Genomic DNA, 22,797 nt, shown 5'->3' on the forward strand with positions numbered 1-22,797 from the left:
CAAAATAGGTTTTAGGTCAGGTCTATACTAGGAACATGTTGCCACTATAGCTATACCAGTATACTATACCAACATCACACTCCTAGCATGGACACAGTTTATACTGTCAAAAGCATGCTTTTGCCACTATAGCTTATTCCAGCTGCACTCTCTCAGCCCTCAACTCCAAGCAAAATAAAACTATACCAGCAAAGTGCAGTTTTGCCAGTACAACTGCATCTACACTAAGGGTTTTGACATGGGTGCCTACTGCCCTAGAGAGTAGAGGAAGAAAAAGCAATAGGCAAACAAACAAAAGCAAATCAGACTAAATTGCCTTTAAGAGTCACAATTTCAGAAGCAACTACCCTCTCTAATTTACAAACTGATTTTATTTAGCAAAAGTGAACTGACTGAACTGTTTTAAGAAACCTACTTTTGATCATTTTAACCTTAGAATGTGCTAGTGTACAAAAATAACCAAGTATAGACTCTGTAAAATGTGGTATTCTGACCTCAAGCAGACCTGGTTAGAAAGGAATGACAACACAGAGGTGTTAAAAGGTTTGGTTATTCTAGAACTGCTGAGAGATAAAGTGAATCCAAGGGTACTGCCTGTAGTGATGGTAGATGGGGGAGGGAATGAGAAAAAGCAGAAAAGTAGTCAGAGAAAGGTCAGTATAGATACAAACTAAACAGTTTTAACCTTACCATCTGAAGCTAAAATTCTCTATATTTCCCCCAAGTCAAGGGAAGATTTATCTGTAAATACTAAGCCAAGATATTACTGTATGTATTATAACTGAAGATTTGAAGCAGGAACTCCAAATTTTTGCTGAAGTGGGATATATTTTTCCTTCATAAACAAGAAAAGTGAATCTGATGGATTTGTTCCAAATAGGTACTCATAAGATTATTTCTTATCTCTCTCAAAAATAATAATTCAGCCTGTTAAGTTACTTAAGATGATTATACGCATGCCAGCGAAGTTTGTTTTTAAGGGGGAAAAAATCACCCAATTGAGAGAAGAGCCCACTCTCAGCAAACAATCCTGAAAAATCAGCTAAAAGCAAGGGTTGGAAAAGACAAAATCCTCTACCAGAGAATAAACCAGAGATAATGCAGTGACTGAAAAAAAAGCATTCACCCGTTCACCAGTAGCAGGTAGGAAGCTTTCCCAGGTAGGTTGCATGGAGAAGGAGCTAAGCCACCAATTTCTGCAGAATGTAGGCTTTCATTTTAACATATCTAGCTTTTATGACTGCAAAGATATGCTTCCATATGTGAACAAATGCACTACCTGTCTTTGAATCCAGAAAGCAGCAGCAAGTGAAATTTACTAGCTTAGTCAGTTTCACTGCTGCTTTACAGAAAGCTGAAGGTAACCCAAATCCCATATGAACCACTTAGCAGCTGCTTGGGAAAGTGAAGCAACAAAAGCAGTCACTAAGGCCTTGTCTACACTGACAAGTTGATGTGCAGTAACGCAGCTTTCTGCGGTATAACTCCTGAGGTGTACACACTGCCAAACAGTTGCAGCGCTATAAAAAAAAAAACACCCCCCCGATGAGAGGCATACAGCTTTCTGCGACGGGATACAGCACCTTGGTACCAGTGTAGACACCCTGGTTGACTACAGCACTGCGATTGGCCTCCAGAAGGTGTCCCACAATGCCTGTTCTCACCTCTCTGGTCATTGGTTTGACCTTTACTGCCCTGCTCTCAGGTGGCCAACCGTGAGCCCCATCCCTTAAATTCCTTAGGAATTTTAAAAGTCCCCTTCCTGTTTGCTCAGTGACACACGGAACGGTCTCAGTACATCTTTCCAGGTGGCCATGCCTGCTCCACGCACCAGGCGATCCCCGCTTTGGAGCAATGCCAAGCTGCTGGACCTCATCAGTATTTGGGGAGAGGAGGCTGTCCAGTCCCAGCTGCACTCCAGCCATAGGAATTATGATACCTACGGAAGATGTCATGATGCATGACAGAAAGGGGCCATGACCGGGACACACTGCAGTGCAGGGTCAAAAGTGAAGGAGTTGCGGAACGCCTACCACAAGTCACGGGAGGCAAACTGCTGCTCCAGTGCTGTGCCCACGAGCTGCCGATTCTACAAGCAGCTGGACGCAATATTCGGTGGCGACCCAACCTCCACCGAGAAGGCCACTGTGGATACTTCGTTGGCTCACGTGCCAGTCGAGAGCGGACGGAGCAAGGAGGAGGAAATCTTGGACAAGGATGTGGAGAGGGGATGTGGGGACCCAAAGGCAGAGGACGACTTGGAGGTCAGAGATGCATGCAGCCAGGAGCTCTTCTCTACCTCAGAGGAGGATAACCAGTCACACCTGTCGGAGCTTGGCAAAGTGCAAACAGGAGAGGAGGCCCCTGGTAAGTGGCTTTGATTTTGGGAATCGCTGAAGCGAGTTGTTGGGTGCAAGAGGGTTGCAGAAAGCAGACTTGTGTCTGTATGATACACCTACCACCACATGCCTAGTCTGAGTGGCAGAACAGGGTGTTGACTGACTCCCTCACTTCACGGGAATCTGCCTCAGAGATCTCTACGAAACTCTCATGGAGACACTGGGCAAACCGCTGCCGCAGGTTCTTTGGCAGAGCTGCTTTGTTTCTTGCCCCATTAAGGGTAACTTTCCCGCAGCACTCTGTCAGTCACGGGGGGGGGAGGGGGGAGGGAGATGGGGAACAGACACCATTGCTGCACACAGTGGAGCGGCATAAGGGCCAAGGCAGAAGTCACAGTCTTGGAAAAGACCCTTCCTTGATTCCCTGCTCACCCTCAGCAACGAAATATCTTCCATAATCAACACAGCCTGGGGAAAATATGGGGACAGTAATGATTACAAGGCCCCCGCTACAGTGCTGGCTCTCCCCAAGAGCCATGTGCCCAGTGTACAGTACGGACCTGGAACACTGATTTCCCCTGCCCCAGCGGTTACTCACCATTTTGGGGGTCTTGTGGCTCATGTGTGCTTGCCTGGGGCCAGCCAGTTAGTGACAGGTATGTGAATAGTGGTTGTTTTAAATCACTGAATCAGTGGTCTGTTTGTTGCAATCAATACTGTTTCTGTAAAATGTTGCATTTTGGCTTCACATATATGACCTTGGGAGCCCAGCCTCCCTCTTTGTTACCGCCAGCTGAACAGCTGTGCAGAATTAGAAAGTGGCTACAAAGAACTAAAGAGGACTTCCTGCGTGATGTCATGATGCACTCTGCAGCTGAAAAACAAGAATTGAAGGAGTGGCGGGACAGCGAGAAGAGGGACCGAAAGGAGAATGTGGCACGCCAGAACGAAGCCACGGAGCAGCTCTTAAATGTTATGGACACGCTCCAGGTGCTACTAGCACTGCAAACTGAGCAGCTCCACGCCCACCCTCCCCTACAGCAGCTGTTGCAAAACTCTTTCCCATGAGCCTCCCAGACACTGCCAACACATTCCTATCAACTTCCTGGCTCCAGTCTGCACCCGCTGAGTTCCACTTTTCCCTCACCACAGTCTAGCACTGAGCACTCCCAGTACCCACTGCACTCAACACCCATCCTTCTGCAGTTTAGCCCCGCAGAAGTACAGTACCTGCTACACTGTACTCCCAGGGAGAAGGTTGGATGATACCTGGACATACACAAATCTTTAACCATCCCGGGACCCCACGTCCTCCTGAAACTCTTCCTTCTACCATCCCCCTCAGTGCTGATGTGTGTTTTTTTTTATTTGTCTCTCTCCTCGAGTTGTTGTTTTTTAATAAAAGAATTGTTTTGGTTGAAAGCAATCTTTATTCCATGAACTGAAAACAAACAGAGCCCTGCAAAGCAAGAGGCAATTTTCTTAAACCTTCACAGTGAATCGTCTGCACCAATCACAATCATCTCCTAGCATTACATGCACTGCACTCCTGAGCATAGCCACAAATATTAGTGGCTTTCAGCTTCAAATTGCTGTCTCAAGGCATCCCTGATCCTTATGGCCCTGTGCTGCGCCCCTTTAATAGCCCTGGTCTCTAGCTGTTCAAATTCAGCCTCCAGGCGCTTAGCCTCAGCGGCCCAGCCCTGAATGAAGCTTTCACCCTTCCCTTCACAAATATTATGTAGTGTACAGCATGCGGCTATAAACATAGGATTATTGTCATTGGCCGGGTCCAGCCTCCTATATCAGCAGTGCCAGCGGGCCTTTAAATGGCCAAAACCACACTCAGCAGTCATTCTGCACTTGCGCAGCCTGTTGGTTGAACCGCTCCTTGCTGCTGTCAAGGTGCCCAGTGTATGGCTTCATAAGCCACAGCATTAAGGGGTAGGCAGGGTCTCCCAGGATCACAATGGGCATTTCGACTTCCCCAATGGTGATCTTCTGGTCCGGGAAGAAAGTCCCTGCTTGAAGCTTCCTAAACAGGCCAGTGTTCCGAAAGATACGTGCATCACGCACTTTTCCGGACCAGCTTGTGTTAATGTCCGTGAGACACCCACGGTGATCCACAAGCGCCTGGAGAACTATTGAGAAACACACCTTCCGATTAATGTATTTGGTGGCTAGGCTTCTGGTGCCAGAATTGGAATATGCATGCCATCTATCGCACCACCGCAGTTAGGGAAGCCCATTTGTACAAAGCCACCCACAATGTCATGCATGTTGCCCAGAGTCATAGTCTTTTGGAGCAGGATGCGATTAATGGCCCTGCACACTTCCGTCAACATGAGTCTAATATCACCTTTCCCACTCCGAACTGGCCAGTCTGGGGTAGCCAGCTTCCACAGTGCAATCGCCACACACTTCTCCAACAGCAAGGCAGCTCTCATTCTCGTGTCCTTGCGCTGCAGGGCTGGGACGAGCTCATCACACAGCTCCTATATATCAACCAGACTGCACATGTGCTATCCCCACAGAATAAATAAGCACGATCTATTCCAAGGCTGCAAGAGTAAGCAGAACTCTCCCTGAAATTGTTCCTCTTGGTGGCTGGGAGTCTATGGTGCCAGGCACCAGAACTATGAACAGGGAGCTCTGAATCCTCTGCTGCTGGTGCTCAGGCTGCATGGAGAAGGAGCTAACCTGATTGGAATGCAAAAGGATGATGAGCTAGAGGGAAGGTGAAGAGAGATTGAGATAGGATCTGTGAAAGAAGAAAATGATTAACGGGTCAGGATGTAAGGGTCTGTGACTATTAAAGCACAATCCAGAATTGAACCCAGAATTGCACTGTCTCAACAATCTTCTGCCAATCAGCAAATACATGTGAAACCCATTGGCAAAGTGTGTGGGTCACCTCCTTCCAGTCTGGTCCATAGAGGATTACAACCGACTGTTGCTATCAACTAGTCCCTTAGCTCAAGTGGCAGAAGTCTGTGCTTTAGAGCCAAACTCCAAAGATTCCAACCCTAATAATGACCAGTTTGGGTGTCATCACCCAATCCCTGCAGGCAAAATGTGTACGTGGGGCGGGGGGGGGGGGAGGAGGGGGGGGACATGGAGCTGCATTTGTGCTGACTGTTACAGATGGATTTTTTTTCTTTTATTTCAATGCATCAGCTAAAATCAACGTTTACCAACATTTGTTGATTTAAACCAAATCCAGCCATGCCTAAACACAGGAAAGATGTGGACAAACTGGAGAGAGTCCAGAGGATAGCAACAAAAACGATAAATGGTTTAGAAAACCTGACCTATGAGGAAAGGCTAAAAACCGAGTATGTTTAGTCTTGAGAAAAGACGACAAAGGGAACCTGATAAGGTATTAAGGACTGTTATAAAGGGAACTGCAATCAATTGTTCTCCATGTCCACTGAAGATATGACAAGTAGTAATGGGCTTAATCTGCAACAAGGGAGATTCAGGTCAGATATTAGGGAAAACTTTAACTCTAAAAGGTAGTCAAGCTCTGGAATAGGATTCTACGAGAGGTTGTGGAATCTCTATCACTGGAGGTTGACTTGGTCCTGCCTCAGCCCAGGTGTCTACAGGCAGTGCTAAAACATCCTCCTTCCACCACCTCACAGAAGCCTCAATAGTTTCACAGAAGTTCCAGCAGAAACCTCTTCTTGTTAAACAAGGAGAACAAACTCTTCAACTTTGGCTCCATTTTATGGAAAGAACTAGGAAATGGTACCACCAGCATGAAACTTATGGGATTTTCCCTAGTGAATTGGGAGGACGGGGAGAAAAGGTTAGACTTCTCAAGATCCCTTCCAGCCCTACAGTTCTGTGATATTTGGGGTTTTTTCCCCCAGTTTGCTTTAAAAAAAATTAGGAAATTACTTCCAAAAAAGCTACTTTAAGAGAATGTAAGGTTCCAAAGTCAAGTACTCAAAAGCTGGGAAATGCCAGAATTAAAGTTGCCCATGCAGCCTTAATTCAGACCCGTGGTGAGTATGCCTTATGATATAGTCTTTAATTACATGATCACACACTTTTTTCTCCACATGATCTCTGCTTAATTCAGTGCACAGGATAGGCAGTGTCCTAGAAACAAACCACAGTTGCATAGAAAACAAGGCTATTGTCTGTAGTACTTCTGCATCATTTGTTTCAGAGAAGTTGGAATGAGTGAATAAAGCTGGGGACTACAGAAAGAAAGGATAGTCTCATGGAAAAAGCAGTTGAATGCCACCCTGGAGAACTGACTTCTATCTCCCCATCTCCCACAGGGTTTCTAGATGATGCTGGACAAATCACTTAAACCACGGGTAGTCAATATGCAGACTGCGGGCCAAATCCAGACTGCCAGACACTTCTGAATGGACCATGAAATCTTTTTACTTACTTACTTATTATCGTTATTGCAGTGTGAAAAATGTTTCTCTGAAGTCTGGACCTTGACAAAAAATAATTGACTACCCTGACTTAAATCAATTTATTCACAGGCAGCCACTAATTATTTGTTTCGAATCCTAATTTTTCAAGTGCCCAGTCTGACATATTCGGGGCCTGATTTGCAGAAGAGCTGACCATTCACAACTACAGTGGAAGTCATTACAGTCTGGACATATAATGTGTTAAATACCCTGAAAAAAATCAGTCCCCTGGGTGCTTCAAACTGGGATCCCAAAATTAGCAGGCTCTCTCTACCTTAATCTCTTTGTGCATCAGTTCCTCATCTGTAAAGTGACCACAGAATACCACATTACCTCACTGAAGTGTTATGAAAATTAATTAATTAAAGTTTATGAAGCAGATTGATATTACAATGATGAGCTCTGTAAGAAAAGCCCATGAGGAAATTAATTCTGTATTCAAATCAGAGCAAGAAGGGTGTACAATAAGTTAGACATGGGAAGACAAATCAAAACGTTGAATAGCTGCTACTCATGGAGTTAACAGAACCCATTATGTGCACAGGATGAGGCAGGGGACCTTTGAAAAGATAGTCTTTAATTACATGACCACATGCAACACATACAACAAATGGGCTGAATTAAAGTTGGACTATGCAGCATTAATTCTGTCATCTCCTAACTTTTTGAGTCGTTGACTTTGCAACCTTAACATTCTTTAATATTTTTAACATAATACTTATATTTTAGTTCAAGGTTGAAGTAACAGACACATTTGCAAGTCACACTTAAAGATGATCAGAATCTGAAAACTATTTTCCAATACTATATCCATAACCACAGCATCTCCTCAACTTGATACCTGAATACTTGAAGACTAAATCATTGTCACAACTGGAAAAAGATTATCTGAGAAAACCTGTAGGTCAAAACACTGAAAAAATCATTTAAATATACTGTTCATTCAAAGGAACATAAATTATTTTGATTAAAACAATATTCTTAATTGGAAGAAGGCAAATACAAAACAAAAAGCTAAAATTTACCCTCTTTATGAAATTATCTAAATAGAGACTGCGTACTGAACATCGATTACTGCTCTTTCCAAATTCAATTTGAAAGCAACTGTTCAAATCGCCTTTAAATAAAAAGACAGATCGGAACTATAAATTGTATTTTCTGCTACTCGCTTTCAAATTAAACACCACCACATTGTGTCATTTACTTCCATTTTATGATAAGGTATCAACGTAATGTTCTAACAGTTTTCAAATGATAGTAATTATATACACTGGTACAGTTTAATGATTTACAAAGAGAAAGTAACGTAAGTATTTTTTCCTATGAACAGTTTTCACTTGAATCAAGTGTTTTGTGCTCAAACTTCACTCTGGGCAGAACTGTCCAAGAGTCTCAAAGAAAGCAAAGAAGTTTCTAAATGCACAAATTAACACCAGTCAATCCAGATTATACACAGTGCCTATTCAAAGTACATGGAAAATATTTTTAAATGAATCTTAATTAATCCCTGAACAAATGTAATATATTCAGTAAAGCAGATAGCAAAAAGCAAACCAGCCATATATTTTTACTTGAAGTTGACAAGAAAGTTTCCAGCTCATGCACTGTCACACAAGAGATTAGATTTGGAGATTCTACTATAACAAATGTTGGTCCCATGAGTAATTCCCCAACACAGCTGTGACATCAACAATAGCATTAACATTTCAACAGGAAACAGAGAGAGTCATCCTAACACTGCTGAAAAGCATTTTTTCTAACTTTTAACCTCCCCAGGTGTTTCATAGGTCTTTTGTATTACATCAAAATTGATGCAAAATTGTAAGAAATATCTGAAAGCTTTGAAAACAGAAAGTGTTTCAACAGATAACTGTAGCAGTTTCCTAAAATTAGGTGGAATTAACAAATAAGTGTTTGAGGCAAACTATAGTGAACACATTTTTCTGAGGAAACAATGAACCAGTTGTTTAAATAGTGCCATTCCCTAACATTTCTATAATTTGTAAAATAACTGCAAATAAATTGAAAGAATTAAACTATGCTTATCCACCTTTTATCAGCCAAAAGGGTGTCAAAACAAGGAGCTGTTTTAGGAACACTTAGTGCAACATGCCTCCTCCTTTTGCTTAATTAAATCTTGCTTTTGCTCCAGACGCTGCGAACAGACCAAAGTATTTCCAACTACAGTAACTGATAGTCTTTGCTTGGACTTCTACCCCAGGAATGTATTCATAACGTGTACTACTCGTTGTGAAAGTTAGCTCTGCCCTGAGCTTTTCATTTAATCCACGTTTCCTACATTGCAGGTTACGGAGCCACATGTTTACACGGATCACGCTGAAAGCCACAGAAAGACCAAAGCCCCGAAACGCGCGGCAAGGCGCCACGCGATCTCTTTTTCAGGCGGGTCAGGGCTGGGAGAGCGCCGCGGTGGGTCTGGGCTCCCGCACCGGGCGCCCGCCGCTCGCACCCTGCCTCGCTGGCAAAGCCACTTCCCGGCTGCGGGATCGCGGGGCACTTTCGCCGGCTGGGAACGCGGCGCACCGAGGGGACAGCGCCCCGGGCAGGGGCCCCCCGCCCCGCCCCGCAGCACACACCGGACCCGGCGAGCCCGCCGCTGGCGGGGGACGGGGGCAGCACCGTGCTACACACCACACCCCGGAGGGGGCTCGGGGCGGGGGGGGGAGACCCCGACAACGGGGAGGTGCCGGGGACACCGCTCCCCCCCCCCGCGCCGCCTAGGCAGCCCCGACCGGCGGGGCAGGGAGCGGGGGTGAGGGGCGCGCTGTGCCCGCCGGGCACACGGGGGGCGGGGGGACGGCACCGGGCCGGGCTCTCACCTGCGCAGCACAGCAGGAGGCTCCCGAGCAGCGCGGCCCGCGGCGGCAGCTCCATGGCGGGTCAGCGGCGGTCGCGCCTCACCGTCCTCCTCACAACACGGCGGCTCCCAACGGACACTCCCAGCAGGTGAACGACGGCCCGTCACTTCCGGCCGGCCACAGACCCCCCCCCGGGCCCAAGGCGCCCCCCGCCGCGCGCGCACACACCGCCCAGGCGCTGCCCGCTCCGCCCCGGGCCCCCTTCCCTCCCCCTCCCGGGACACACACACACACTGAGGCGGCGGCGGCCCCCGGGCACTCCCCACCGCCTGAGCAGAGGCGAGCGACAAAGACAAGGAGGAGTCCTGGTGGCACCTTAGAGACTAAGCGATTTATTTGGGCATGAGCTTTCCTGGGCTAGAACCCACTTCATCAGATGCCCACGAAAGCGGATGCCTAATTTAAATGTGTTAGTCTCGAAGGTGCCCCAAGCACTCCTCACTTGTTTTTGCTGATACAGGCTAACACCGCTACCCCTCTGAAACTAGAGACAAAGAGTCGCTGACCCGGACACACCCATTACCCGTAGCTACAGGACAGCCCCAGGCGAAGCGACACACCCATCCCGCCCCCTGCACACAGCTGCTGGCCTCGCACGCTTCCCAGAGACACCCAGCAACAGACCCGGCAGCTACACCCTCTACTGCCCCCATCCCCGACAGGGGCACCCCCCTCCTCCCAGCACAGCTACAGCCGCGCACAGAGGCTTCGCCTCCCATGCAGCGTGGCACCTACAGCTAATCCCCGCAGCTCCTGCTCTAGTTTACGCCCTACGACTGGGTCAAGCTAACTTCCTCACCTAGCCCCTGCACAGTCACCTACCCACTCATTCCTCTGCCCTGGCTGCAGCATAAGGGTGACTCCAACTGAAATTACTCTCCGGCTGTGTCAACACCAGCGTTTCTCCTTCCTCCCTGTTAAATGTTTCCACCATTATTTTGCAGCATCCGTTCAGCTCCACGATGGGAGCACTAGTGCAGTGCTGTGGTCACCTGGTGACATCTAAAAATGTCCTTTGCGTTTAGCAGGGTTAGGTGACAGGGTCAGTGCTTAAAACACGGAGCCCTATATACAGTATTCAGAGTAGCAGCCGTGTTAGTCGTATTCGCAAAAAGAAAAGGAGTACTTGTGGCACCTTAGAGACTAACAAATTTATTTGAGCATAAGCTTTCGTGAGCTACAGCTCACTTCATCGGGTGAATTCAGTGGAAAATACAGTGGGGAGATTTATATACACAGAAAACATGAAACAATGGGTGTTACCATACACACGGTAACAAGAGAGCGATCACTTAATGTGAGCTATTACTGGGGGGGAGGGGGAGGGGACCTTTTGTCGTGATAATCAAGGTGGGCCATTTCCAGCAGTTGACAAGAACGCCTGAGGAACAGTGGGGGGTGAGGGTGGGGGAATAAACATGGGGAAATAGTTTTACTTTGTGTAATGACCCATCCACTCCCAGTCTTTATTCAAGCCTAAAGTTAATTGTATCCAGTTTGCAAATTAATTCCAATTCAGCAGTCTCTCGTTGGAGTCTGTTTTTGAAGTTTTTTGGTTGAAGAATTGCAACTTTTAGGTCTCTAATCGAGTGACCAGAGAGATTGAAGTGTTCTCCGACTGGTTTTTGAATGTTATAATTCTTGACATCTGATTTGTGTCCATTTATTCTTTTACCAATGTACATGGTAGAGGGGCATTGCTGGCACATGATGGCATATATCACATTGGTAGATGTGCAGGTGAACGAGCCTCTGATAGTGTGGCTGATGTGATTAGGCCCTATGATGGTGTCCCCTGAATAGATATGTAAACACAGTTGGCAACGGGCTTTGTTGCAAGGATAGGTTCCTGGGTTAGTGGTTCTGTTGTGTGGTGTGTTTGCTGGTGAGTATTTGTTTCAGGTTGGGGGGCTGTCTGGAAGCAAGGACTGGCCTGTCTCCCAAGATCTGTGAGAGTGATGGGTTGTCCTTCAGGATAGGTTGTAGATCACTGATGATGCGTTGGAGAGGTTTTAGTTGGGGGCTGAAGGTGATGGCTAGTGGCGTTCTGTTATTTTCTTTGTTGGACCTGTCCTGTAGTAGGTTACTTTTGGGTACTCTTCTGGCTCTGTCAATCTGTTTCTTCACTTCAGCAGGTGGGTACTGTAGTTGTAAGAATGCTTGATAGAGATCTTGTAGGTGTTTGTCTCTGTCTGAGGGGTTGGAGCAAATGTGGTTGTATCGTAGAGCTTAGCTGTAGACAATGGATCGTGTGGTGTGGTCTGGATGAAAGCTGGAGGCATGTAGGTAGGAATAGCAGTCAGTAGGTTTCCGGTATAGGGTGGTGTTTATGTGACCATTGCTTATTAGCACTGTAGTGTCCAGGAAGTGGATCTCTTGTGTGGACTGGTCCAGGCTGAGGTTGATGGTGGGATGGAAATTGTTGAAATCCTGGTGGAATTCCTCAAGGCCTTCTTTTCCATGGGTCCAGATGATGGAGATGTCATCAATGTAGCACAAGTAGAGTAGGGGCATTAGGGGACAAGAGCTGAGGAAGCGTTGTTCTAAGTCAGCCATAAAAATGTTGGCATACTGTGGGGTCATGCGGGTACCCATAGCAGTGCTGCTGATTTGAAGGTATACATTGTCCCCAAATGTGAAATAGTTATGGGTGAGGACAAAGTCACAAAGTTCAGCCACCAGGTTTGCCGTGACATTATCAGGGATACTGTTCCTGATGGCTTGTAGTCCATCTTTGTGTGGAATGTTGTTGTAGAGGGCTTCTACATCCATAGTGGCCAGGATGGTGTTTTCAGGAAGATCACCGATGGATTGTAGTTTCCTCAGGAAATCAGTGGTGTCTTAAAGATAGCTGGGAGTGCTGGTAGCGGAGGGCCTGAGGAGGGAGTCTACATAGCCAGACAAACCTGCTGTCAGGGTGCCAATACCTGAGATGATGGGGCGTCCAGGATTTCCCGGTTTATGGATCTTGGGTAGCAGATAGAATAACCCAGGTCGGGATTCCAAGGGTGTGTCTGTGCGGATTTGTTCTTGTGCTTTTTTTCCAGGAAGTTTCTTGAGCAAATGGTGTAGGTTTTTTTGGTAACCCTCAGTGGGATCAGAGGGTAATGGCTTGTAGAAAGTGGTATTGGAGAGCTGCCTAGCAGCCTCTTGTTCATATTCCGACCTATTCATGATGATGACAGCACCTCCTTTGTCAGCCTTTTTGATTATGATGTCAGAGTTGTTTCTGAGGCTGTGGATGGCATTGTGTTCTGCACGGCTGAGGTTATGGGGCAAGTGATGCTGCTTTTCCACAATTCAGCCCGTGCCCGTCGGTAGAAGCACTCTATGTAGAAGTCCAGTCTGTTGATTTGACCTTCAGGAGGAGTCCACCCAGAATCCTTCTTTTTGTAGTCTTGGTAGGAAGGTCTCTGTGGGCTAGTATGTTGTTCAGAGGTGTGTTGGAAATATTCCTTGAGTCGGAGACGTCGAAAATAGGATTCTATATACAGTAGTTACCGTTGTTACCATCACGATAAGAGTAAGAGGTTTTTGCCTAAATGCCTTGGCTGAGGGGAGATCTGATAAACTGTGTCTACATCCATAAAAACAGAAGCCGTAATCAACACCTCTGGTAGCAACTGGGGAAGCTGTCATGCAAACCAGTCACAGGTAAACTTATCCATGTCATATAACTCTTTTTACCGCTGGTAATGAATTGCGGGTCCCATTTTTGCCAGTATAGATGATGTCATATAGGACAATCATTACACAGTACTGTAAAGTTACCCATTACTAACCAACAAATATACCTTTACAGTCAGCATTTCCCCATTAAGTTTCAGACGTCACCAGTCCCATAATGATATATTGTATGTATTTTCCATGTATAGAACAACCTTATATTTTCACTCTGAACAATTTACTTTTTATTAAAGGAAACTAGAAAATAGGAATAAACAAAAGTAAAGTTTCTGTGAAAGAGTACAATGCGTGTTTCCTCTGTAATACACTTAATCTGTGCGGAACACAAAATGGCAGCTGCAATCAGTGGACAGTGACTCCTAGAAAATAAGATTTGTATTCCACAGGCAACAAGACCATAGCTGTTACATAGCTATATATAGTACAAGACAGAGTGGGGTGCAGTGTATGGCCCACCCATAGTCCAGTGGTCTAAGCATCTAATATATAACTGTGCTTTAATACATATCAATATTTATTGTTGATTTAAGTATATCAGTTTAGTTAAAGCAACATAAATACCTAGTGTGGACACAGTTATTCTGGTATAAAGGTGCTTCTACTGGTGTACTTTATTCACATACAGTCAACAGGAAGGAGAATAAACTATACCAGTAGAAGCACCTTTATACTAGTATAACTTCATCCACACTCGAGGCTGTAGCAGTATAACTATTTCTGAGAGAAAAAAGCCCACTCACCTCAATGAAATAGTTATGCTAGCATAAAATCTGTGTGTAGACTAGGCCTTAGACATCCAGGAACCACAGGTTTGAATTTTGGCAGGAGTTCAGCTAAAGATATTTATTCACCTTCATAAAATACTTCAACATATTATTATACAATTTGTTGCGTGGGAATCTTTCAGATAAGACCTTAAAAACCAAGGTCACTTCTGCCCTGGGTATATATTAATAGATCTTAGGGGCCACTATTCAAAAGGGTCCTCTCTTACCTGTTATCTAACAGGGCATGTTATTCAGTCACCAGTGCAGTTGTGCCACTGTAGTTCTTAGTGAAGACAGGTGTGGTAATATCTTTTATTGGACCCATTGGCATAGGTACTCCACCTCTGCGAGAAGCAGTCACACTCCCATCGACACAGTGCTGTCTATACCAATGGCTAGGTTGGTGTATAACTATGTTCCCCAGGGGTGTGGAAAATCCTGAGCGGTGTAGTTATGCCATCATAAATTTGTAGTGTAGACCGCAGCTTTGCTCACTGATGTGATCCATGAAGTCTCCATTTCTGCTGGGATAATTATTGTATAAATGTGCACTGACATATTTTGAAATGGTTGGTTACCGTAAATAAAGCTACAGCTTCTACCTGCCAACGGTGAGCCTCCATGTTCTTTATAAGGTTAGAGAGGGTTAAGTGGATGCAAGTCATTTTCTCTAAGAGTACAACAGAGTACGGTTAACATTTACACTATAAATACAGGACAATTCACATGGTCTAATATTTGTTTACATTCCCCTTCAAGATGATCTTGCATAATTAGCATTGCCTTTTAAATCAGGATTTTTTCTGCAATTTATTTAATTATACAGATCAAAACTATTATCTATTCCACGAAGACAAATGTCTAGCATTAATGCAATATTAAAGCAGAGAAATCAAGAGCTTAAAAGCGAGAAAATTCAGAGTTAAAGTTGAAAGCTCAACCCTCAATTTTGTTCCTTTTGTTTATACCTTAAAATAATGGTTTCTCTTTGTAACATACTAAATTATCTGTCAATAAAATAGATCATGCAATAGAAATCAGAATTTCTAATATCATTTTTCAGAAATTAACAGTTTTCAAACTTGGTCTAATTTTTCAGTCTCAGGTATTGTCTATACAAAAACGTTGTACCTGTTGAATTCAAGATTATTTAAAATGTGTCGAGGTAAATCAGTGTAAACATGTAATGTTGATATATTTAGCCAATTTAACCCTTGCTTAAATTGCTTTATTTTGCATCTGTAACTTTAGCAATGGTTAAAGTGGTTTAAGTGTGGGTACAGTAGGGGTTAAATTGATTTTTATATCTATTTACTTAAACTGGTGTAACTGTTAGGTATAGATAAAACCTTCAGTGAGATCTCCAAGGCAAAGCAAATTGGAAAAGAATATGTTAAGTAGTTTCTCAGGGAGTGGCAATAAAATATTTACGAATCTAAAACACTAGAGACAAACTGAAAAACTTTGCGTACAGTGGATTTCATATAAAGCGTGTTTACAGTGTCTTGAAATATGTTTGTTTTGTTTCCCTCAGATTTGTTGTTTGGTTTTGTATGCACTGCAGATTAGTACTTTAAAGGTTAACTGGACTTTAGTATCATAGGCTGGGTGAGTGAAGTCTTTGTTGAAACACCTCTTGTGTCAACACAGACATTATATACCATGAAAAGTATGCTGAAGTATTACAGAAAGAGAAAATGATTGTTAGATTGGAGAGCCTCACCCTTATGTGGAATAAACACTAGCTAGTAATTAAGTGAAATACTGTATAGCATTTAGGAAACCTGAAGTCCACACTCTGTCTAGTCTCCATAGGGCCAATCCTACTCCCATTTAAATTAATATCAACAATCCTAAAAATTAGGTCTTAAACCAGAAAGTTTTTAAGTGTAAGAGATGATGTGTCAGAAATCTACATTTTTCAAGAAATATTCTTGATTGAATAGATCTCAACAAATCACTAAAATCCATGTAGAAAAGTCACAGCTCATAACTGTGATTACTTACAAAAATCTACCAGATGTATTCCCAGGTGTGACACCTTGTAAATTCTGAGATTCACCAAACTGGGGAAGCAGAAGGTGTAGGTGGCTATACTGCTGAAAGTGAGATAAGATCTGCTGAAACAGGAGGCCAAAAGCACTTTACTGACAAAGAAGGAACAAAGGGTCTTATTCAAAGCCCTCTGAAGTGAACAGAAACACTCCTTCTGAAGTCAATGCTTTGATCTTTGAATCAAAGGAGAGCATCCAGGATGGGAAGAAAAGTCACTAGTGGGGAAGAGGCAGACATTGGAGCAAGGAACTGTAATCTAGGAGTTGCATTTCACCAGCTCACAATAGTTTAGCAAGATGAGGTTTTTGTTTGTTTGTTTGGTTTTTGTTGTGGCTGCCAGCTTGTGCTCCAGCACCTAAACTTCTATTAAAAAATAATTAAGTATCGAGCCCACATGATTACAAAGATAATCTTTAAAATTTGAACCAGTGCAGTGCTGTCTCCCTGAGTTTACAAACAGCTTGAAACAAAACACTGTAAGGTATGAAAGGGAAGTTACCCTTCATAACTGGAGTTCAAGAACTGTGGTCCCTACCTGTATTCAACTGCGGGTACATATGTGCTCCATGCGCCTGAGACCAGAGAATTCTAGCAAGTAGAGTCAGTTGGTCCATGCCTGCACGATTGCTCTCCTCATACTCTGTGCAGAAGGTTTAAGGGGCGGTGCAGGCTGATGTCTCTCCAGTTTTCCCTCCTACCAGAAATCAGAGAGGATCTGAAGCAGATGGGGAAAGAGGGTGGGTAGTGGAATACAGAGAGAGAGCACACATCTCGAAGAACTCCAGTTACAAAAGGTAAGTAACTTCTTTTTTTACTTTGAGTGCTGATCACTATGGATATTCCACTGTGAGTGACTGACAACTTGACAAGCAAGTACTCAGAGAGGAGGAAGGTGAAAGGATGTAAGTGTATTGCTGCTCACAGAAGCACTTTTCCAAAGGATGCATCAGTAGAGGCTTGGACTGAGGCATAATGTCTTATGAATGTGTGAATGGAACTCCACGTTGCTGCCTTAAAAATATCAAGATACTTCTTGAAGTGATGCTGCTGAGGCTGCCTGGCTCTCATAGAATGAGCCCATATCCCATGTGGGGGAGGAAGGTGTGCCAGCTGATAACAAAGTAGGATACAGACAGAGATAAACTTGGAGGTCCTTTGGGAGGAAACAGCTTGACCTAGGGCTTGTTCTGCTGTGGCATCAACCAGCGCATCGGTAACTTTCTGATCTGCTTTGTTCTCTGTAGGTAAAATGGCAAAGTTCATCTCATGTCAAGGGAATGAAGTTTCTTTTCTATGCTGGAGGCTTGGTGCTTCAGGAAGAACACAGGAAAGTGAATAATCTTGTTTATATGGAATTCTGAAACTAGTGGTTAATTAGTGAGACCTTATCTTTATGAAATATTGTGTAATGGGTGTCTGCCATTGGGGCTCCCACTTCACCTACGTGTCTGGCCAAGGTATGACGGCAAGAAGGAAGACAGCCTTCATAGACATGTAAGACATCGAACAAGTGGCCAGGTGTTAAAGAGTAGGCTTGGTAAGTGTTGAAAGTACAAAATTAAGGTCCCATTGAGAGGTTGGTTTTCTAACTGGTGGAAATGTTCTAATTAAGACTTTAAGAATTCTGGAGGTGATTGGGTGAGTAAAGACTGTCCGCTGAAGAGCTGATTGCCTCCAGGTGAACCCATGTCAAGCTAAGGGAAAGATCCATCACTCTGAGGAGGAGGTGGTAATCCAAATTATCAGGAATATCTATTGTCTCAGGAGACATATGGTGCTGCTGGGCCCAGGTAGAGAAATGCTTCCACATAGCACTGCTGGAGTCCTTCCTGCTGTTAGTAAGAACAGCTTGTACAGTTTTGGAACAGGAGTGTTCTAGGTTCAACACCCATCCAAATACCCAGCTGTAAGGTGAAGAACTTTGGGGCTGGGATATCAGACTGTGACGGCATCCCCCTGGGGTGCCACTTGGAACTGGAGTACCACTGAGCACCCCTGACCCATCATCTTGGGCTCCCTGTACACTATACTGCTGTTACCAATGTGCCAACACCTCTTCCAGGCTCCAGCCTGCACTTTTACCAGCACATATACAGGTAGGGACACACCCAGCTGCAGTTACGTACACATGCTGTGATCAGCTCTGAATGGGGATGCTTCAGCTAAGGAATGTCCCAGCTACTCAGGTACCACACCTGCCCCTGGGGTTTAAAACCAAAATTATACCATCCTGTGCTGCACAGAGAACTGTACAGTGTAAGATCATGAAATTCACCCCCTCCCTTAATCTGGAGAGGAAATATACAACAGCTTTTTGCCCCGAGTTATCACTCCCCCACACACTGGTTTTAGACAAAGCAAAAATAAATTTATTAACTAGAACAGATAGACTTTAAATGATTATAAGGGATAGCAAACAGATCAGAACAGATTACCTATCAAATAAACAAAACACGCAAACTAAGCTTAATATACTAAAGAGATTGGATATGAATAGCAGATCCTCACTTTAAGTGATGATCCAAGCAGGCTGCAGATTCTTAAGGGGCAAGCTGCACAAACTTCCAGCTTGGAATCCCCAGGTGTTTCATTCACAGGCTAAAAATCCCTTTAGCCTGGGTCCAGAACTTCCTTCCAGTTCAGTCTTTGTTCTTCAGGTGTTTCCAGGAGTCTTCTTGGGTGGGGAGTCAGTGAAGAACCACAATTATGTCACTCCCCTGCTTTATATAGCTTTTGCATATGGTGGGAACTCTTTCTTTCAAAGTTTGGTTCCCACACCAGTCAGTGGAAAAACACTGGTATCCCAAAATGGAGTCCAACACCAGGTGACCAGGTCACATGTCCCTGTAGTGTCACAGCAGCTATAACTCGGAGGCTGTCTGTAGCATTCTCAGAACATTATCTCCTGGTGGGAGATAAGCGCCTTCTGAGGCCTATTGTTTTCTCCTAATGTTTCATTAACTTGAATGGCCCTTCCCAGCCACCATCTAGACTGAGAGTCTTTTGTCTAGTGGGCATTCCCTATGTGTAATCACATTTGTAACACAGATACATAGTCATATTCCTAACTTCAGATAAAAAAAAATGATAAATGCATACAAATAGGATAATCATATTCAGTAAATCATAACCTTTTCAATGATATCTCACATGACCTACCTTGCATAAAATACATCAGAATTATGCCATAATCATATCAATAATATCTCTATGAAGAGTATGTGGGGGCAGTGTCCCACAGAACTTGCCATTCTCTTGAGTCAATAAGCTGGGACGGAATGAGTGCTAATAAGAGACCAAAAAGAAAAGGAGTACTTGTGGCACCTTAGAGACTAACCAATTTATTTGAGCATAAGCTTTCATGAGCTACAGCTCACTTCATCGGATGCATACTGTGGAAAGTACAGAAGATCTTTTTATACACACAAACCATGAAAAAAAATGGGTGTTTACCACTACAAAAGGTTTTCTCTCTCCCCACCCCACTCTCCTGCTGGTAATAGCTTATCTAAAGTGATCACTCTCCTTACAATGTGTATGATAATCAAGTTGGGCCATTTCCAGCACAAATCCAGGGTTTAACAAGAACGTCTTGGGGGGGGGGGTAGGAAAAAACAAGGGGAAATAGGTTACCTTGCATAATGACTTAGCCACTCCCAGTCTCTACTCAAGCCTAAGTTAATAGTATCCAATTTGCAAATGAATTCCAATTCAACAGTCTCTCGCTGGAGTCTGGTTTTGAAGTTTTTCTGTTGTAATATCGCAACTTTCATGTCTGTAATTGCGTGACCAGAGAGATTGAAGTGTTCTCCAACTGGTTTATGAATGTTATAATTCTTGACATCTGATTTGTGTCCATTTATTCTTTTATGTAGAGACTGTCCAGTTTGACCATGTACATGGCAGAGGGGCATTGCTGGCACATGATGGCATATATCACATTGGTGGATGTGCAGGTGAACGAGCCTCTGATAATGTGGCTGATGTTATTAGGCCCTGTGATGGTGTCCCCTGAATAGATATGAATAACATCACAGTTGGCAACGGGCTTTGTTGCAAGGATAGGTTCTGTTGTGTGGTATGTGGTTGCTGGTGAGTATTTGCTTCAGGTTGGGGGGGCTGTCTGTCAAGATCTGTGAGAGTGATGGGCTGTCCTTCAGGATAGGTTGTAGATCCTTGATGATGCGTTGGAGGGGTTTTAGTTGGGGGCTGAAGGTGACGGCTAGTAGCGTTCTGTTATTTTCTTTGTTAGGCCTGTCCTGTAGTAGGTGACTTCTGGGAACTCTTCTGGCTCTATCAATCTGTTTCTTCACTTCCGCAGGTGGGTATTGTAGTTGTAAGAATGCTTGATAGAGATCTTGTAGGTGTTTGTCTCTGTCTGAGGGGTTGGAGCAAATGCGGTTGTATCGCAGATCTTGGCTGTAGACAATGGATCGTGTGGTGTGGTCAGGGTGAAAGCTGGAGGCATTTAGGTAGGAATAGCGGTCAGTAGGTTTCCGGTATAGGCTGGTGTTTATGTGACCATCGTTTATTAGCACTGTAGTGTCCAGGAAGTGGATCTCTTGTGTGGACTGGACCAGGCTGAGGTTGATGGTGGGATGGAAATTGTTGAAATCCTGGTGGAATTCCTCAAGTGCTTCTTTTCCAAGGGTCCAGATGATGAAGATGTCATCAATATAGCGCAAGTAGAGTAGGGGCGTTAGGGGACGAGAGCTGAGGAAGCGTTGTTCTAAGTCAGCCATAAAAATGTTGGCATACTGTGGGGCCATGCGGGTACTGGGGCATACTGTGGGGCCATGCGGGATTTGAAGGTATACATTGTCCCCAAATGTGAAATAGTTATGGGTAAGGACAAAGTCACAAAGTTCAGCCACCAGGTTATCCGTGACATTATCGGGGATAGTGTTCTTGACGGCTTGGAGTCCATCTTTGTGTGGAATGTTGGTGTAGAGGGCTTCTACATCCATAGTGGCCAGGATGGTGTTATCAGGAAGATCACCGATGGATTGTAGTTTCCCCAGGAAGTCAGTGGTGTCTCGAAGGTAGCTGGGAGTGCTGGTAGCTTAGGGCCTGAGGAGGGAGTCTACATAGCCAGACAATCCTGCTGTCAGGGTGCCAATGCCTGAGATGATGGGGCATCCAGGATATCCAGGTTTTTGGATCTTGGGTAGTAGATAGAATATCCCAGGTTGGAGTTCCAGGGGTGTGTCTATGCGGATTTGATCTTGTGCTTTTTCAGGAATTTCTTGAGCAAATGCTGTAGTTTCTTTTGGTAACTCTCAGTGGGATCAGAGGGTAATGGCTTGTAGAAAGTGGTGTTGGAGAGCTGCCAAGTAGCCTCTTGTTCATATTCCGACCTATTCATGATGACAACAGCACCTCCTTTGTCAGCCTTTTTGATTATGATGTCAGAGTTGTTTCTGAGGCTGTGGATGGCATTGTGTTCTGCACAGCTGAGGTTGTGGGGCAAGTGATGCTGCTTTTCCACAATTTCAGCCCGTGCACGTCGGCGGAAGCACTCTATGTAGAAGTCCAGTCTGCTGTCTCGACCTTCAGGAGGAGTTCACCTAGAATCCTTCTTTTTGTAGTGTTGGTAGGGAGGTCTCTGTGGATTAGTATGTTGTTCAGAGGTATATTGGAAATATTCCTTGAGTCGGAGACATCGAAAATAAGATTCTAGGTCACCGCAGAACTGTATCATGTTCGTGGGGGTGGAGGGGCAGAAGGAGAGGCCCCGAGATAGGACAGCTGCTTCTGCTGGGCGAAGAGTATAGCTGGATAGGTTAACAATATTGCTGGGTGGGTTGAGGGAACCATTGCTGTGGCCCCTTGTGGCATGTAGTAGTTTAGAAAGTTTAGTGTCCTTTTTCTTTTGTAGAGAAGCAAAGTGTGTGTTGTAAATGGCTTGTCTAGTTTTAGTAAAGTCCAGCCACGAGGAAGTTTGTGTGGAAGGTTGGTTTTTTATGAGAGTATCCATTTTTGAGAGCTCATTCTTTATTTTTCCCTGTTTGCTGTGGAGGATGTTGATCAGGTGGTTCCGCAGTTTCTTTGAGAGCGTGTGGCACAAGCTGTCAGCATAGTCTGTGTGGTATGTAGATTGTAATGGATTTTTTACCTTCAGTCCTTTTGGTACGATGTCCATCTGTTTGCATTTGGAGAGGAAGATGATGTCTGTCTGTATCTGTATAAGTTTTTTCATGCAGTTGATAGATTTCCACTCCATACGGCTAAATGCAGTGCCTTGCATAATGACAGGTTTCAGAGTAACAGCCGTGTTAGTCTGTATTCGCAAAAAGAAAAGGAGTGCTTGTGGCACCTTAGAGACTAACCAATTTATTTGAGCATAAGCTTTCGTGAGCTACAGCTCACTTCATCGGATGCATACTGTGGAAAGTACAGAAGATCTTTTTATACACACAAACCATGAAAAAATGGGTGTTTACCACTACAAAAGGTTTTCTCTACCCCCACTCCACTCTCCTGCTGGTAATAGCTTATTTAAAGTGATCACTCTCCTTACAATGTGTATGATAATCAAGTTTGGCCATTTCCAGCACAAATCCAGGGTTTCTCCCCCCCCCCCTTTTTTTTTTTGAAGTGAGCTGTAGCTCACGAAAGCTTATGCTCAAAT

General features: G+C 44.4%; 1 protein-coding gene and 1 long non-coding RNA gene across 3 annotated transcripts in view; one reads left to right on the forward strand and one right to left on the reverse strand.

The window, feature by feature from the left end:
• Positions 1–9,772, reverse strand: part of CXADR (CXADR cell adhesion molecule) — a 53,421-nt gene extending 43,649 nt beyond the window's left edge. For both annotated transcript variants that reach the window (XM_074971384.1, XM_074971378.1), the window contains exon 1: positions 9,619–9,772. In XM_074971384.1, the coding sequence (XP_074827485.1) occupies positions 9,619–9,673 (55 nt within the window). In that variant the 5' untranslated portion in view covers positions 9,674–9,772. The remainder of the gene's footprint in view (positions 1–9,618) is intronic.
• LOC141998546 (uncharacterized) overlaps positions 9,637–22,797 on the forward strand; it is a 93,973-nt gene continuing 80,812 nt past the window's right edge. Inside the window, exon 1 of the long non-coding RNA XR_012641846.1 lies at positions 9,637–9,745. This is a non-coding gene — a long non-coding RNA (uncharacterized LOC141998546). The remainder of the gene's footprint in view (positions 9,746–22,797) is intronic.

Source organism: Natator depressus, chromosome 1, assembly GCF_965152275.1.
Source record: "Natator depressus isolate rNatDep1 chromosome 1, rNatDep2.hap1, whole genome shotgun sequence".
Classification (NCBI taxonomy): domain Eukaryota; kingdom Metazoa; phylum Chordata; order Testudines; family Cheloniidae; genus Natator; species Natator depressus.